The 19,781-nt window shown below is 39.0% G+C and overlaps 1 protein-coding gene across 1 annotated transcript in view; it reads left to right on the top strand.

Moving 5' to 3' along the window:
- LOC141568527 (uncharacterized) overlaps window positions 1-19,781 on the top strand; it is a 28,546-nt gene continuing 8,765 nt past the window's right edge. The window contains exons 1-2 of the mRNA XM_088793304.1: window positions 1-1,241; window positions 17,307-17,437. Coding sequence (XP_088649430.1) covers window positions 1,212-1,241; window positions 17,307-17,437 — 161 coding nt within the window. The 5' untranslated portion in view covers window positions 1-1,211. The remainder of the gene's footprint in view (window positions 1,242-17,306; window positions 17,438-19,781) is intronic.

Raw genomic sequence — 19,781 nt, 5'->3', positions numbered from 1 at the left:
AATTATCACCTATGTGAAGTTGAGTCATAAATAGATGTCTCCGTTTTAATCCTCTGAGTCCTTCCTGATCTATAGATCCAGTTAGTTTCTTGACATGTGCACTTGGCTGTCTCAGAGATTCCTTCAGCTCAGCAGTTCTCAAACTTGTTCATCTACCTCCAAACCCAGTCCTATTTCTATGTTCCATTTTCGTTAATGGGCACCACCATTCACCAGGCCCTGCTACCTTACCTCTCACCCAATCCATCACGGAATTCTGGCTATGTCTTACGTCCGGACTCTCTTCTGAATTCTTCGCTTCCCTCGGTTTCCACCCTAGTCTAAGATAGCAACGTCTCTCATGTGGTATATTGCATTAGCCTGAAAACTGGCTTTGCTGCCTCCAGGATGATCTCTACTGGGCAGAATAACCCTTTCAAATGCTAATCTGATCGTGCCATCCCCTAGATAAGACATTTCAGAAATTGCCCTCTACACATAGGAGAAAGACTAAAATTCGAACTGTGAGTGACCCGGGCCTGCGTGATCTGGCTTCCATCTCAGATGCTGGCTTTCCCAGCACCACCTCCCGCACCTTTCTTTCTATGCTCCCACCTCTTTGGCCTTTTTCAGGCTGTGCCATTCTCTCTTGTCACAGAACCTTCTCCCATGCTATTCCTTCTGTCTGGATCATGCTCCTACCCCTCTACTACTTACACAGTTGGCTGCTGTCTTCCTACAATAAAAGCTTAAGCTTCACGTCCTCATGGCACCCGTTCTGACTTCTCTTGCTTCTCTCCTTCTTGGCACTGATCATGGTTATAATTTTTCATTTGCTTGTTATGATTGGTGAATGTCTGTCTTTCCTGCTAGACTCAATTCCACAAGGTCATGAATTACGTCTGTTTTTATTAATTTTTACGCCTCTAGTCCCAAGCAGAAAAACACAATAGTAACTGAAGAGATATGTGTAAGAGGAGAGATTCCTTACGTGGCCCTATAACATTTTTCTATCTACAAGGAAACTGTGTGTAATTACTGTTAGATTTGGGATGTCTTGAGAGTCCGGTGAAGTGGCCAGCAGAAAGCTTCATGGTACACGTGAGAGGGCATGTAACAGGCTATTGTGTGTGTTCTTTCAGGGGAGGCTGTGCGTACAAAAAACTAATTTCCCAGAAGAAATAGATTGTCGCCTTCACTTTATTTCCTCTATAGATGAAGAATAACAATGAATGGAAAAAGTTAATTCAGGACAACTTCAGGTAAGGTCCATACTATGCCAAGAACAGAGAGAGTATATTACAGGACAGTCAATATTATCCAAGGTTGGCTTTGGAGAAATGCAGTGGGTGTTGTTCCCTACACAACGGGAAGCATAGAGAACGAAGTTTCAAGAAATATTACCAGAAGGAAAATCCTTGTGTTCCTAAGAGTTGGTCCCACCTTTTCTCCTGAGGCGGAGCATTTATTGTGTCCTACTGTCCAGCCCTAACCCATGGGACTTGAGAGAGGTCACACTATCCATGTCCCAGGAAGAAATTCCATGTGATCCATGCCAGTCATTGTGATCCAGTTTATCGTGTCAGTTACTGAATCAGATGTGGGCATTTTCACCCAGAGAAATGTCAGAAGTCTTCTGAGTCCCTTTTTTGATTTTTTAATTAAAATGTATTGGGATGCCAATGGTTAGTAAAAGTACATAGGTTTCAAGTACAATTCTGTCCTACAATATACTCGTGTCACATTGTGTGTCCACCACCCAGAGTCGGTTCTCCTTCCATTACCATATATTTGACCCTGCTTACACTCATCTACCACCTCTCTCCCTCCTTACCCTCTTGTAACCACTAAACTATTGTCTGTGTCTATGAGTTTTTGTTTCTTTGTCTTGTTTCTTTGTTTCTTTAGTTTTATATCCCACATATCAGTGAAATGAAATAGTTCTCGACTTTTTCTCTGTAATTTATTTCGCTTAGCATAAGAATCTCAAGATCCCTCCATGTTGTCACAAATGGCACTATTTCCTCGTTTCTTACGGCCCAATAGTATTCCATTGTGTATATATATCACAACTTCTTTATCCAATCATCTATCGAAGGACACTTTGGGTGTTTCCATGTCTTGGCCACCGTAAATAAAGCAGCAATGAACACCAGAGCACGTATTTCACTCTTTGTAGAGGCACATGGGATAATAGTCCTTCTCCTCCCCTCCATGCTGTTGTATCTGACTGCTCTGGCAAGTGTTACACCCGCTTGTGACAATGAGGAGAACTGGCCTGCAAAAGAGTGACATGCTGAGGATGGCTGAGAGGGAAGACAGAGCACAGGGGTGGCAGGCTAACCGTCCCCATTGCGGGGTGGGTGGGCACGCACAATCTGCTGGACACACAGATACAAGTTCATGTGTGTGGGTGTGCACAAGAGAACTTTGTTCTGTGCTTCAGTTTCCTTCTACTTTTTATTTATGTATAAATGAATAATCTCCATCATGGAACAGTCTTGTAGCACTGTATTTCAGGAATAAGAGTGGCGGTCAATCACTTTCATCAATTTCATTTACAGGTGAAAGAAAGATTGTGGCGTAGAAATCACTGAAAATTCCCTCAGCCTGTCTCATGGTCTTCTGGGTCTATAAAAAGAGAATTACTGTTTATCCCATGAGAGTCATTTCAGGATGACTACACCTGTCTCACCTGGCTCATTTTGCTTTTCCAATATTCTCGTTCAGGAGTCATTTACCATATTTTCCTCGGACATTTTCTTGTCTGCTACGCTCAAATGAGGCTTTACCTGTTTTCGTAAACAATTTTACCACCAAAGCACCTGTATAATTTGTTTGGCAATCTTGAATCTTGGCCTATGATGTCCAAGCAAGGAAACCCATCTCTTAATCATATGTTAGATTTCCCCGCGTGATTAGCTGTCCTCCTCTGCCTCTGAAGTTCAGAGTTCCTAGAGATACCAGTAAATCCTCCCCCTGGAAGGGCAGGTTCTATGTAAGTTGGTCACACCTGGAGACAAGTTATATGATGGAAGGAAATCACATTTATTGAGCACATACATGTAGTAGGTACTGAATTAGGCCCTTAATTTCTGTTATTTCATTTAATTCTCATAACTCTGTGAAGAATGAATTTTCCACAGTTTACAGAAGGGGAAATAGAATACGATTGAATGATTTGCCCAAGGCCACACAGTTAGAAAATGGTGGACGCAGACTATGAGTACAAACCTCTATAACAACAAAGTCCATACACTTTTACCTAGAGCAGGGCAAGAAATTAATTCCTCTGAATGAGGACTGGTATATATCAGCCATGCTGATGAGGCAAGGGTGACTTCAGTGATATCAGTGCAGGTGTGAAAGGAACACCGCGGGGATGAGCAAAACAGTCCTTTCAGAAACAAGAGACAATACGGGAAAGGTAGGACTCCAAACTTCCACAGCAGTGATGTCTGATAGAACTGTTTGTGGCGATGGAAACGTCCTATGTCAGCCCTGTCCCACCTGGCAGCCTCTCACCACATTAGCTATGCAGCAAGTACAGTGTGCGGGGGGTGGGGTTTATGGCGAGACTTTGTCAGCCCTTCCTAACCGCGTGGATTCCTTTTCCCTCTTGTTCACCCGATGAGCAGGGGTCGCTCTACCAGTTGTTAGTTTTCTTTCTCAGAGTAAATTGTTCCTTATACAGCTGTAAATGTGGTGTGTATGTGGGGGGAGAGGAGTTCAGGATATTCCTACGTGGCCGTCTTGAACCAGAACCCAGTCCAGCAATTTCGAAATGTCATTGCCCTGCTTTCTGGCCTCCATGGTGTCTGACGAGCAACATGCTGTGCATCTCATTGCAGATCCTTTGTACTGACTGGTTTTTTGTTTCTTTGTTTGCTGCTTTCCAGATTGTTTGTCCGTGGCTTTCAAGAGTTTGGTGATGTGTGTATGAACCTCTTTGATTTATAATTTTTGGAGTTCATTAAGCTTCTAGAATATGTAGATCTGCATCTTTTCTCAAATTTAGAAAGTTTTCAGCTATGGTTTCTTTAAATATTCTTTATGCTTTCTTTTCTGCTTTTACTTTTATTAGCATTTATTTGATGCTGAACTCATTCCCGGGCCATAAGTTTTAGTTTCTTCACTTTCTTCTCAGAGATCTTTTCCTTCTGTGCAACCTCCTCTTCTGGTTTAGGAACAATAACAATCTGCTCTTTCTCAGTTAGGATCATCTGTGTGTTGCAGGGAGAGCTCCTGTATGGGTTAATACCCCCCTGAGCTCTGTAAGTTCTGGGCTGCATCTTGAGAGCTTTGTTCACCCGGATGTGTTCAATGACCAGAGAGTCTACATCTGAACCCTTAAGTTCAGCATTGCTCTCTGCATTTTTAAGCATGTGCAGTGAAAATTCTGCTCTCTTTTTGGGTTGGACTGTGTGTCCAACCCTATTGTTTGGCCTGGGCACACCTCCTAACTCCACCGTTATAACGACGGGACAGCACACATTGCTTTTGTAATGTGACATCCTTTAGATACTTGGTGACTTTTCAGATATGCACACCCTTGTTGGCCTGGGCAGTTTCACGAGTGTTCTTAAAATGAACAGGTAGATGCGAACCTCTTGATTTACATGATTTTGTGGGGTTCTCTGAGTCAAGCGAGTAGTGAACCATTTTCAGAGGTGACCTCAGGCTGCTTACGGGAAGAACTCTTTATGGTTCTTTTTGTTTGTTTGTTTGTTTTTTTTTTTCTGCCTTCTCTTCTTCTGGGATTCCCACTGTATGTTGGTTTGGTTGAACTCTCGGGCTCTGTGTATTTTCTTCATCCTTTTGCGTTTTAGCTCTTCCAACTGAATAATTTCTTTAGGTCTATTTTCCAGGTTACAGATTCTTTATTCTGTTTATACAATTCTGCTATTGAAATCCTGTAGGGAGCATTTTAATTATTATACTTCTCATCACTAGGATTCGTATTTGGCTCTTTTTAATAATTTCTGTCTCTTGATTGATATTTTCTGTTTGTTCACACATTATTCTTATGACTCCCTTTAACTATTTCAACATATTTGAGATACATGATTAAAAATCTTTCTCTAGTAATTCCAATCAGTGTGCTTCCTCAGAGACAATGACAGTTAACTTTAATTTTTGTGTGAATGGGCCAAATTTCTTTTCCATGCTTTGTAATTTTTCATTGAAAACTAGACATCCTGAATATTATCATGTAGTCTTTTCAATCAAGGTTTTCTCCCTCCTTAGGGTTTCTGTTGCTTGTAGGTTGTAGCTGCTTGTTTAATGAACTTTAGCAACAATTTTACAGGTCTGTATTCTTTATCATTTGTGATCTCTTAAGTCTCTGTACCTGTAGCTCCTGTTCAGCTAGTGTTTGACCTAAATTTTCTTGAACATTAGAAACAAAAAATAAAAAGAAAAAGAGAGAGAGAGAGAGAGAGAGAGAGAGAGAGAGAGAGAGAGAGAGAGAGATTTAATTATATTTTTAAAATCCTAAATTTTTCTGGCTTTGCAAATCTGGGGCACTCCTTCAGTGTGTAGCCAGGCCATTTATACGTCCTCCTTAGCCTTTAATTCCTGCTACACTGAGCCCTGAGATCAGCCAATGGTGAAAGCTTAGAGTTTTCTTGTGTCTTTCCTGAGCAGGCATTCTGCCTTGAGGATGTGTGTGTCTAAGTTTCCAGCACACATGAGTGCCTTTGAATACCTCAATTTTACAAAGACACTCCCTCTCTAGCTCTTCACCCATGGCTTTCACTGGTCTATTGTGTGCCTCAATCTATAATGTTTTGTCCTTACTGGCTGTGGGTTGTCAGTTTGCCTTCCATTGCTTTTGTTGGCTTCCTGCCTTTTTTCACCATGAGTGAGTTCTGAAGTATTCAAAAGGGGGCAGTGCTTTGTGTCAGTCTTCTAGCTTTCAGACAGGTTAGAACATACAAATAACTCTTTGTGAACAACGTCTGTTCTGTGCCCTCTGAAACACAGCCCTGCGTCCCACATCAGGAATACAGGCCCCCTTCTGGAAGACCACGACCAGCACTGTACTTACCAGGCAGAGGGTTGAAACAAAGGCAAATGAAAATGCCACAAAACATTCTATCATTTTAAGTTGCTTATTTTTCCGCCCAGGTTTAGTGTTCACTTTGTTGATGTAAAGCTTGGCTTGTTTTCTAGAGTTCTGTCAGTGTTGATTTTGACCATTTTATGTAATTTTTTAAAGTTTCTGTGGTGAAGCAAGCTCTACGATTAGCCTCTTCTCTTTTGTGCGCTGATGTGAACCCAGATATATTTTTCAGTGTTCTGTGAGTTACATCCAGGGCCCCAAACCAACAAATTCCACAGCCAAAGTAAATTGCTTCGTTACAATAAATCTTGATTATAATGAAGACTTTCTTAAACTCCAGCATCAGTTTATAAAAGTTTAAGATAAAAAGTAACTAAGATAAATTTTGAAATCTGAAAGATTAATGAGGACCACAGTTGTCTATGACATGTTCATTCTCATTCCATCTTTCAAATTTCTGTACTTTGTGATGTAAATTTTTCAGAGAACGGAGAGACTAAAATATATGATTGGCTGTTTTGACATGACTTGACTAGTTGAGGTGTTGACTTTCTCTAAATGACCTATATTTCAATGTTCAGTAGACAATGGGAGAAAAGATTTGAAGGTGGAACACCATAGGAGTTCAGTGAATAGACTTGCAGATGTTCCAGTTACCAAGAAGGCAATCGTTTAAGCAGTTTATCAGAATGACCGAAAAGAGTCTAAAAACCTTAGATTTCCTGGAACCCAGCAGTCTAGATTCTGATTTAATAGGTTTGTAGTGAAGCTGCAGAACCTTGTGACTAAAAATTTGCTGATATAATTCCAGTGCTCAAGTTGATTTGGACATCACTGGCAGCAAAATGGCCAATTTCCTGAATTTTCAATTCACATAGTATGGAAGGCCTCAATTAGAATTATTATACTTAGAAAACCATCTATATGCTTGGTGAGGAATTCACGTCTCCCTTGAAAAGGATCATGAGCAAGGAGTAGTTTACTGTATATTTGAGAGGCGCAGATTTTTCCAGATTTTATCATCAGTTGACCTATTTAGTATAAGTTTTGTCATTTCCAAAATGTCAGACAATTTTGAAATAGTTTAGAAGCTCAATATACCATTACATGCCATAGAATGAAGTTCAATTTGGAGCATAACCTTTTAAAAAAGTCTCACTGTTGTTCAAACGCATCTCTGCAAAACAGTAAATATGGAACCCTAGGATAAATTTGCATTAGGGTCTGTCTGAGGTGAAAGCATGTAGTCAAAGAATAACCATCACATATGAGTGTGCGTGAGACAGACAGGATGGGGATATCTTAGGGATGGTCGAGGAGGTGCTGTCCAGAAAAGAGTTGAAATTCTCAGGATAACAGAGAAGTAGCAGTGAGAGATGTCCAAGGAACTTTCGAAAGCACTCACGTGAGGGTGAGTTTTATATTCAAGCCCAGAGAAGGCATGGATTAGACCATCGTGGCCTCATGTGTGACTTAAGAATTTTCCTGCTCCCTATCCTTTTCTCATTGGGCATATTCCCACCCAGGAACCAGCTTGTCAAGATGGAGAGGAGAAGAATCTATGGTTGGAGAGGAGTGGAAAAAAAAAAAAAATGTTTATCCAACTAATTACACAACAGAGTGTTTTTATTCCGCTCACCCCCATGCTTTTTTGGTTTGTGTTCTAAGAGATGTTGTTTCCTCTCCAGAATAAGGAATTTATGCGGCAATTAATTAGTGGTACCCACAGTGGCCACCTCCCTATACCTATTGGGGCCACGTTTCTCCTCCTTAAAACTAGGCCAGAAACCAGTATTCACAAGGAACGGGGTTGGTTCCCTGCTTGGCTTGGGCTCAGCTTGTGCTCTGACAACCAGAATACCTCGGGGCCCTGCCCCAATGCTGGTCTCATCTTAGTTTAGGGCCCTGGATCTCAGGCTTACAAAACCTGTGACTTAGGGCCAGTTGTGTGGCTTGGATCTGACCCCTGCGCCCATACTAATCTTTCTTCTAGATGTGCTCCCATCTTTCCTTTGAGGACCCCAGTGTCTCTGACCCCTGTTCTGACTGACGACTGCTAAGAAACCCTGTGGGGTTGCCAAAGAGCTCCTTGCCCTGACTCCATTTCTTGCTTCTGGTTCTAGCCTTGCTTCTGGTTTTAGGCTCCCTTCAAACTAGGATCTGACTGGGCTTGGGATCTGCCTCTTACACAACCCTAGAGGGACTGAGGCTCATGTCCTGGAGAGAGAGGCAATGTTCTCAACAACAGAGTGTCAGCTGATTGTCATTGGTGCTAATTCAATGCCAAAAGGATATTCAATTTGTGGTGTGGTGAAAGAGGGAAGTTATTCAATGTAAACAGCTCAATTGTGATACAGCAGAGCTATGGTGAAGCTCAATAGTGTTACAGCTCAATTAGGAGACAGCACGGCTGTGCGTCTGCATGGCTTTGAGATGGTCCTGGGGCAAGGCCCCTCTCTTGCTTGATAGTTCTGCTCTGCTACAGTCTGCAATTCCAGGATCTCCTTTGTACAGGTCAGCTCAGATGATAGGAACACAGTGCAGGCAGAATGTTCAGTTCAGTGTGGGAGGCACGCAGCTTAGAGCAGGCTTCTCCCTGAAGGGCAGTTTGCCTGAGAGGCCCCTGTTTAGAAATGGCTGCTAGGCTCTGTTATCATAATTGAGCTCAGGTAGCCATCAGGAGCCCTTCTTGGTGGGTATCTTCTCAAGATCACCAAAAGTAGCTGCTGGATGTATTGCCCGTCTCCACCCTACCCAACAGTTTCCGGGAGAATTTCCAAGGAAGTCAGTTTGAGCTCTGACTACTTGCAGATGCTACCCAACAGGTGCTGCAAGGAGCTCTGTAGGGCAGCACGTTATTTGCCCGTAGCCTGACCACCCCCATATGTGTCCGTGGCCTGTCCTCTCAGGAGCCCAGTTAATACAAGGAACATGTTAAAGGCAAATAATATGTGTGCCTGTCTTACACGATCCACATTATTGGAAGACCTTAGCTTCTTCACAGGCAAACACATAGAAATCACACAGATATTACATGTGTTGTGATGGACATCTTTTTCCTTCGTGGGACTCATCCGGTGGCGTACTTCTCAGGGAAGGCTTTAATGACCTGCTTTCACCTAATTTGTTTTTTCTAACTACAGTTATTTCCCTAACTACACGTGTCATATATACATATCTGTTAGAAATAATTATATACAATGAAAATTGAAAATAAAAACTACAAAGCCCTAAGCCATCTTTCTATCCCATTCCTCTCTTTGAAGAACACGGTAAAAAGTGGGTGTTTGTCCTCACAAACTCTTTCTGTGCATTTACAGGCATATCAAAATGCATGTAAATATATATTTTGATAAATATTATTGAATTATTTGTATATGAAAATTACATTTTTGACCTAAGATGTACAGAGAGCTTTCCATAACATGTAAGTGCATATAAATTTATCTTCTTCTTTTAAACTGCTCTATAATTTTTCCAGTGTGTGGGTGAAACATTGATTAATGAGTCATCACCTTATGGGTAGACCTGTGAGTGGTTTAGAGTCTTTTACTGACACAAGCAGTGTCGAATGAATGAATGTCTCTTGTTTAGAGAATAAGAACTGAGTGTATGAGATGTTTAGAGAAAAAGAACTAAGTGTATGAGATAATTTTTAGAAGTAGGTTTACTAGGGCAAAGGGTATCCTCCTTTTAAATTTCTACAACTGTTGATTAATTAAGATCTGTAGAAGTTGTATCAATTGACACCTTCATAAGTAGTGTATGAGGTTTTGTTTTGCTATAGCCTATCTCAGAATGTCAGTCAGTCAAGTGTTTGATTTGTTCCATTGGCATATTATTTTGGTTTTATTTTTAATGTATTGCTTAGAATCATCATATTTCCTCTTTGGGTGAACTGTCTTCTATCATCTTCTGCCAGTTTTCCTTTTGGATTGGGGGGATTTTCTTCTGGAGGTATAGGAACCATTTATATATTGAAATGATTATGTTTTGATGTCTTTTGCGTCATGAGCCTCCACCCTGCCTCACCCATATTGCTGCTTGCCAAGGCTGTGTTTTCAGTTGACTTAACTAATTCTTTTCTTCTATGAGCTCTGGATTTTGTGTCATAAATGACAGACTTTCCTTTTTTTCTGTTGTTATAATTACCTACTTTTTTGCATTTAAGTATTGATCCATCTGGGGAATTCATTTTACTGAAATACATGAGGTAAGAATCAATGACATTGAGTGCTTGCTGTCAACCAAAAATTGTGTTCCCTTTCCATAATATAAAACTGAAATTGAAACATGACAGCCACATCAAGGATGGATTTTCAGTCCTTTTGACTTGAATGTGTGACCGGTAAACAATTATAAAATATGTGAAGAAGTGGTATGTGTCACCTCCAGGCCAAGACTTTTAAAAAGTTCTCTGTCCGGTTCACCATCTAGACGTAAGCAACAGAGGATCCTATTTGAAATATGGCAACTTAAGTTACCAGAAACTCGGGTCTCTGAATCACCAGGGGCAAGATAATTGCTCAGTGACCCGTCGCATCTTCAGTGACTGTCACATGAAGGAGAACTACCCTTCCCTTGTGATAAGCCACTAAAATCTTGGGGCTTATTTATTAAAGTGGCTGGCCTGGCTTTACCAACAAAGAGTCCAATGAAGAGATAGGTGTCTCTAACCACTCGTGTCTGAGCACACTTTATTTTATTTAGTGAGTGTTCTGCCCACTGCCAGTGAAAGGGAATTGTTAGTAACCTAGCATCTGTAAAGGACCTGGAATGGAGGTGGTTTATCAGCGGGTGATTTTCAGAGTTAACCACACATTCAAGTGAGAATTCTGTTCAGTGCACCTGTGTCATCCGCATGAGTAGACCAGAACTTGGCAGAATCTGAAAGTAAAAAGCAGAGGTATATCAAACCAGTCAAAGCTTCTTATAATACACCTATTAATCATAATAATGCATTTCAAAGACGACATCTAGGACAAATTTAAATTAGAGTTGTATACCAGGACAACAGTAGAAAACCAGTGCTGGCTGAAGGCAACAGAGTTACCGATTTTTAGGAAATTTATTAATGACCTGTACCATCCAAAATAGGCATCATTTGTCAAGACCAATGGAGAACCAAAGATTTTATCTGCGGAATACATGAAGAAGGAGCTTGATGAACAAATAAAATGCCTAAAGTAAGTGGACCACAAATATTTGGTGCTTAAGCTGAGGTTGATTTAAAGCATGACTGTATGAACTTTTCCTCTTGGCTGTCTGGCACGAGCCAGATTTTACAAGTAGTTCTTTGAAGAACAACCTTGAAAACCAATCTAGTGCCTTACAGTAGTATTGAAGTACTTTGTGAGTGAGTCTTCTATTCATTTTTGCTGCAATCTCTTCAAAACCATTTGTGAATCTTGAATCAAAGGATTCAATGAAGGGAACACCTTGGATACTGAAAGTTTTGAAGCCTTTAGCAAATTGGAATTATTAAAAAGAGTGTGTAAATAGGAAGCCATTGAATTTGTCACTACCAAAGCGAGGAAGGATGTGAATTAAGCACAGAGAGCTCCGTGTATCTGGTTGAAGTTTGAAATGTTATAACTGTGTTTTGTAATTCCCTCCCTTTTGAGAAGAATTTTTTGATGAGCTTCCTGGGGATGAATTTGCATTTGTATTGAATGGAATGAAATAGAAAAGGCCTGTTATTTTGCAACATCTCCATTTGGTTTGGCAAAACATTCAAGATAATCAGAAATAGAAACAACTTATTTGCTGAGTTTTATGGCATAAAATATTTGTCTAAGAATGACAATGGCAATGAAATAATGAAGACAATGATGACGAAAATATTTGGACTGAAATATTTAAACATTTCCACACATAAAAGCATAAATAATAAGCTCCACATAGTAGAATTTCCCTGAACTTACCAGGAATCTCACCATCGGTAGAAACAGCATTTTTTTTTTTCCAATAAAATATGGGCTACAGAGAAGTGTCAATTAAAGGCGTCAATAAATTGAAATTCATTAATGATAAAATGCAAACTTGAAGAATATTGCCATTTTATAAACCAACTAAAAATAACAAGTTGGAGCACCGGAAAGTGAGGAGAGAAACAATGTGGCAAGAAAATATTTGAGGAAATAAAGGTTAAAATATTTTCAAATATGATGGAAAATATCAAACAGGTTCAACACAAGGGAAATAGGAAGTTATTTTGAAATGAATGGTAATGAACACACATCTTATGAAAATTTCTGGGTATAGTTAAAACTGCATTTAAAACAAAATGTGTAACAATGAAGGCTTTCAGAGAAAAGAATAAATGTTTAAATCCAAAGCTTGAACTACCACATTAAAAAGCTTGGAAATGGAAAGAAAATTAAAGACAAGGTAGAAAACAAGAAGAAATAAAGAGAAGAAATCAATGAATCAGTGAATGGAGAAATCATAAAGAAAATTCAGAAAGCCAGAATTTAGTTCTTGGAAAAATATGATGTCATCAATAATCCCTTGATCGAGACATAAAAGGATGTAATACACATTATCAATATCAAGAATTGCACAGGAGACATCACTGGGAGCTTGAAAATGATGCTAAGAAAATAATTAATGGCCACTTATGAATACGGGTAAATTCCTTGTAAGATAAGACATACCTAAACTGACCCAGTAAGAAACACGACATCTGAATGGTCTTACATTTTGCTAAAGAAAATGAATTTGAAATACAAAGCCTTCCCAGAAAAACTGAAGGCCCCGATGATTCCACTGGTGAATTCTGCAAATAGTTAAGGGAAAAATGAAGAAACGATATTAATTATTCATCATAAATTTCAGAAAATAGAAGAGGAGGATTATTGACCAGCTCATTTCCTGAAGGCAACATAACCCTGATATCAAAACTTGAGAAAGATGTTAGAAGTAAATAGAAGTACAGACCCATATCTCTCATGATCACAGGAACAAATATTGACAAAATAGTCACAAAACAGAGCAATATTGAAACTCATCACATGACATGATCAAATGTGAGTCAGCCTAGGAATGCAACGTCGGTGCCATATTAAGAAGTCATTCGTATATTCTGGATACTAGCCCCTTATCGGAGGCACTGTTTGCAAAAATCTTCTCCCATTCAGTTGGTGGCCTCTTTATTTTGTCAATGGTTTCTTTTGCTGTGCAGAAGCTTTTAAGTTTCATATAGTCCCATTTGTTTATTTTAGCTTTTACTTCCATTGCCTTTGGAGTCAAGTTCATAAAATGCTCTTTGAACCCAAGGTCCATAAGTTTAGTACCTATGTTTTCTTCTATGCAGTTTATTGTGTCAGGTCTTATGTCCTTCGATAGATGAATGGATAAAGAAGTTGTGGTATATATACACAATGGAGTACTATTCGGCGGTAAGAAAAGATGATATAGGAACATTTGTGACAACATGGATGGATCTTGAGAGAGTAATGCTGAGTAAAACAAGTCAGACAGAAAAAGCAGAGAACCATGTGATTTCACTGATATGTGGTATATAAACCAAAAACAACAAAAGAACAAGACAAACAAATGAGAAACAGAAACTCATAGACACAGACAATAGTTTAGTGGTTGCCAGAGGTTAAGGGGGCGGGGGGTGGGGGGTGGGAGATGAGGGTAAGGGGGATCGAATATACGGTGATGGAAGGAGAACTGACTCTGGGTGATGAACACACAATGGGATTTATAGATGATGTAATACAGAATTGTACACCTGGAATCTATGTAATTTTACTAACAATTGTCACCCCAATAAATTTAATAAAAAAAAAAAAAAAAAAGTCATTCGACATAAAGAGAATTAGATTAGAGTAAGAAATGACATGATAATCTTAAAAGATGGATGAAAATTGTGTGACAGAATTCAGTATCTATTCATGATCAAGCATCTCAGCTTACTCAGAATAGAGAGGATCTTTCGCAACCTGATAGAAACCGCTATGAAATACCTCCAGGTAATTATTATACTTGATGTTTCCCATAGAGATGGGAACAAGGCAGGGATCCTGCACTTAGTATGTTTTCCCACGTTTTTCTGGATGTTTTAAACCAATGTAATAAGACAAGTAAGAAATAAAGATTATATCAGAGGAAATACAATGGCTTTTATGTGCCCTTCCCATAGTTGTATAGATATACTACTAAAATCTGCAAGAACTAATAAGTGAACGTAATCAAGTTACACTATATAAGGTAAGTTTACCAAAATCAATTGTATTTTTATGTACTAGAATAACATGGAAAAGGAATTTAAAATTAGTATTATTCAAAGTGCCATAAAAATAAACAATACTTGGAAGTAAATACGCCTAAACCTAGAAGATGTTCTTGAGACAAATTAAGGACATAAATCAATACACACGTAGACCATGTTCACAGGTGGAAGCATCCATAATCCTAAAATATCTATTTTCCAAATTGATCTGTAGATCCACCGTAAACTAGTCATGATCCCAGAAGGCTTTCTCTCTCTCTCTCTCTGTGGCTCTCTCTTGTTTGGATAAATTGACAGGCTGATTCTAAAATGAATATTTAAATCTAAGGAACCTAGAATCGCAAAAACAATTTGGAAAAGAAGAAAAATGTTGGACAACTTACACGACCTAATTTCAAGAATTACTGTACAGCTTTAATCTTCAAGGCAGTGTGGTATTGGCTTTAGTACAGATGATAAGATCAGTGGTCAGAAAAAAGCCACACTTAAATTGTCAACTGATTCTTTGACAGAGGTGCCAAGTTAATCCAAATTAATTAGGGAAACGATAGTCCTTTTACTAATGATGCTGGAAAAAACAGACAACTATTATGGAAAGAAAATGAATCTCTTTGCATACTTTGTGACAAACACAAGTTTATGGATCAAATGTAAAAACAAAACTACCGTGTTTCGCCCAGAATTAGACCTAGCTGGACAACCAGCTCTATCGCATGTTTTGGAGCAAAAATTAATATAAGACTGGGTATTATATTATATTATATAAGAGCCGGTCTTATATTGCAGTAAAATAAGACCGGGTCTTATATTAATTTTTGCTCCAAAAGACGCATTACAACTGATTGTCCAGCTGGGTCTTATTTTCAGGGAAACACGGTATCTGTTTTGAGAACAACACAGGGATGAATTTTTTTGTAATCTTGGAATAGGCAAAATTTTAGAGAAGACACAGAGAACTCTAAGCAAAAATGGAGAACAAAGGGGAAGAGGAGGAGAAAGAGAAGAAAAATGGGATTTCAAAACTTTGAAAACTTTAGTTCACCAAAATACACCTTTAAAAGAATGCATAGCAAAGCCCAAGATTGAAAGAAAATGTAAGTTGAGCTTTTACATAATAATGCATATTGGACGTATAATGAAAACAATACTCCATTCAAGCATAACATATACAAATCTGAAAAATACTCTTCATCTAGAGTAAAACGTTGTGTCATGTAGACTCGTATCTTGCTAAATTTCAAAGATGGAAACATTTCTGCACTTGGAAACAGCTATGTACACTACTTAGGAGGTACATGATGTATAGAAGCACTACCGAAAACCTGCACTCGGTGTTTGTGACAAAAGGGCCAAAATATTCTCCCGAGCATCAGAAACAGTCTTTCTCTGCTGGAATCCATTTTTGAAAACTCAGAAAGACGCAACAGCTAAAATTGGACTCTTTCCTTCTGAAATGGTAGATTAGAAAAATAGTAGATACTTTTTCCACTAGATGCCAAAATTACGTAGTGATTAAGGAGAAGTGATTGCTAGTTCATAGCATTTTAGGTTCAAATGCATATGCAACTTAAAAGCACAAAAACCTAATAGTAGCCTTAACGTGTTGTAATGTAAGGGTTTCATCCCAAGAAAGTTGTCAAAGCTATTACTGGTTTATCCTTGATTTTTAGCTATAATCTTCCATGATTTATTTCTAATGATTTATATATTTTCTTTAATTTGTTTCACTTGACGTAAGGATGTTTCTCAGACTGTCTAATAATGTCTAGGTTTAATAACTGTATTATGTCTGTATGATCTATGCTTCTGCGTATTGGTAAATTCATTTTTATATTTCCTACTCAGTTTTATAAGGACAAAAAGATGATTAAATACTCAAATATTGGCAAAATCATTGTACAGACAAGTGTCGTGACACTGCCAAAAATGAACAGTCAGCAGTGTGGTTAGTTATGAACCGATTAACTTAATGCGAACTCACGTTTGGAAAGACAGTTGAAGGATTTAAGTGACAAATTTAAGGTGGGTTTTTAAAAAAGTGTTTGAAAATCAAACATCGGCTATAATACTACTGGTCCAGTCGTCACAAATTGACAAGTGAATATAATACCAACTAAAGAAAGGATTGGAAAGGTGGATCTTTTCTGGCCATTCTAGACTGAATAAATTGGTGAAATCCTGAGGCAAAAAGAGCAAATTTCCTTTCTTTCTTGACATATATACTGAAAAGAGAAAGAGATTTCTAGTTCCACAGGCCTTATTCACAAAGCAGATAAGTACAAAGTATACTCCAATTTTTTTAAGTAGATTTTTGGGTCTAAGGTGATAGATATTGAGGTTGAAAGTAAAACATTTCAAAATACAGAAGAGTTATCTCTGGGAATCAAGCTTTTAAATGCTTGTCTGTTTTATAAATCGAGATTATTAGATTTCAGTTTAGGGTACATAAAGTTGTTTTTTCCCCTTCTCTCATTTATGGTTTTTGCTTCTCCCAAGTTCTCTGCCTGTTACATCTCTGCTTTCTTAATTCAGGAAATGAAATGTCCTATTTCATTTTGCTCAGACCACCCAGCAAAAGACTGGGCCAACGCCCACCAAGGTCAGAATGGAACTCAGCGCTGCCCACGAGCAATCTCTGAAACTTGAGACACCTGGGCCTTGCACGAGCGCTCTGGGTACCCTTGACCTCAGCCACGGGGCTTCTGTGCGCATGCGCAGTGACATCAGTCTCTGACCCGTGCACCGTTGCTTGGTTACAGCCATTCTCTGGGCTGAGAGATTCCAAACTTCCTAACTGCCCTGCTGGGATAGTGTGGCGACAGGGAGTTGGCTGCTCTAGAGTCTGCTGTTGGTTGGGCTCGGGAGAAAAAAAGCGTAAGAAGTGCTGAGGAGGTTCTGAAGCCCTTAGGCTTGGCCATGAAGAAGGTTATTGGCTTCGGGCTTCGGAAGGTTTTCGGAAAGAGATCACAGAGCGATGGTCTTGGCAGGCATCCTTGGACTGGAGATGGTGTCTCCTTGCAGTTTGGGTACCACATCCAAGACAGAGATCTCCCCCAAATCCACAAAGCTGCCTGCAGGGGCGACGTATCAGAAGTGAAGAGGCTTCTCTCGCGCCATCCAGAGAGATTGAATGACAGAGACAAGCAGAAGAGGTGAGAGGGCCTGCGAGGCCAGTGGGCACGGGCGGGCCTGGAGGAGGCTGGGGGACCTGGCAGAAGGGCTCAGCGGCCCAGGCTCATCCAGGTGGAGCTCAGCCCTCCTGTCACCCAGGGCGCTGTGCTGTGTTCCCTCGCGGGTGGGGACCTTACCCGGGTGCCAGTGCCCAGGCCGACTTTGTGAGCACCAGGAACAAAATCTCAAGGACCCGTCACTCATAATTCCCCTTATAGAGCACTTTACTGACAATGTTAAAGCGATTTAACTAAATATCAATAATAGAAATGAAAAGAAGTATATGCAGCATTTTATTTTTGATGTCCACAGTTTTAGACCATATTGTTAAATACTATAGAAAAGTGCTTAATGAGAAAACGAATTCCCATAGTAGATCAACTTGTGGGCTAAAAATTCTTCAGCTAAAGCCCAGTATCCGTTTTCCATCAGTGTCCACCCAGGTATGTACGGTGTTCACTGAGGGGCCTTAGAAGGGAAGCTTCCAGGGGCACATGCTGTGGGCTTGCCTAGGAAGACTCGTTTTCTCCCCATGTGTGCTCTTCCTGTAGGTATCAGTTTTACATAAGCCGGCTAAACTCTCAGGGCTTTACAAGTTTGGGTTGCACGTGCTGTCTCTTTGATTGTGGTGATGACATTAAGAATCGTTTTGCACAGTAGACAAAGATTTGCCCTTCTAGGTGTCAACAGGTGCTCTATTGCCACAATTTCTTTACTAAGAGCTGAAAAGAGAGATACATGATTGGAATATAGCTGAAAATGCCCAAACACCCTAATATAGGTAGGATGTTAGAGCTTGATAGTGACGGCATTTCACGTTAGTAGAAAAGATGAATTACTCATGAATGACGGAGAAATACCTGTTAAGTATTTGGAGAAAATTCGTTAGATTTTCATATCACAAAAATAAGTTCCAGATGTACTATAGATAAAAACTTATAAATATACGAAATGAGGAACGTACCAGAAGAAAACAGAAATGCCTATTTATACATTTTTTTATGTTGGCGAAGACTTGAAAAGCAAGAGTTCAGAAGGTTGGTTGAGCAATATAAGAAATCAGTAGTCTCTGTATATCAGAAAATAATATTAACAAAATAAAAGAAAATGTACTTGCAAATTATGTACGGCATAAGTATATCAGGGAAAAGTGTATCTTCGTTTTATAGAGAAGTGTCTGAAATCAACAGAAAAAACGCACTCGAATTTTGAATGGGACCAAGTTCTTTCTGTGTATCTGTAAGTGACCAATACTTAGTGTCCCAGGTGAGAAAAGGAATTCAAGTTGAAAGAGAGATGACAACTTCTTTTCCATCCTCCAAGGTTGAGAAGATGAGGAGCCATGGTACTTGTACTGCTGCTTCAAGTTTAAGTTGCTTCTGACTTTTCAAACGGGCAGTTGGTGATAAGTACCACATTTAAAAATGTGTGTTCCCTTTACGCATCAATTCCAAGTACTAAAATATCTTTATGAAATAATTAGATAAATCACATACAATTTGTTTTTCTCAGCACTGCTTACAATATCAATGTATTGTGAAGAACTCACATCAAGGGATTTCGTAAATAAATTGCAGTGCATCCGTAGGATGGAATTACCTGAGACCGTTGAAGGTGGTATGGATGATACATACATGCTCACGTGCAAAGATGTACTCTGGTAGCTCGGAAAAGGAGAAAAGCATTCCTTTGATTATACACACACACGGACTACGATATTATTTTAGCCCAAAATATGTGCAAACTTGATATCTGAGTATTTGTACTGTGACGTTTTCTTTTTAAAAAAATCTGATCTCTACACTGAACATATACAGAAATTCTAGTAATGGTTTATTATTAATAAAGTAATCCCAGGTAATATTTCATTATTCCCAGGTATATGAATCTTGTTCAGATTAAAACAATTTCTCACTTCTATTTTTTAATATATTTTTTTTAAAGATTGGTATTTTTGGCAACTTTTAGCCTCTTCAGAAGTAAAGGCAGTCTTTTTATCTGTGCCTGTAGAAGTTCATGTATCTATATTTCTGTACACACTTAGTTTTTTTTTTATTACATAGTGCTTCATTACCTATAATATTAAATGATTTTTGATTAATCATTTTGGTTCTGTCTTTGTGGAGATCAAAAAAGCACATATAAGTGATTATGACTATTGCAGAAGTACTGCTTTACTATAAAAATGTTGTTTACAAATGTTGAAATCTCCAGCTATAGTTATCCATTCTTTCAATCCATTTATTCATCAAATATACACTGAATAACTGTTACAGAGCAGACACAGTCTACCCAGGACTCTCAGAATCTATCTCTCAGGCCCTT

This window comes from Rhinolophus sinicus, chromosome 1 (assembly GCF_057876585.1).
Source record: "Rhinolophus sinicus isolate RSI-liver-muscle chromosome 1, RSI-T2T, whole genome shotgun sequence".
NCBI classification, from domain to species: Eukaryota; Metazoa; Chordata; class Mammalia; order Chiroptera; family Rhinolophidae; genus Rhinolophus; species Rhinolophus sinicus.
Note: the sequence above shows the minus strand (reverse complement) of the source record. Positions and strands in the feature narration are given on the sequence as shown.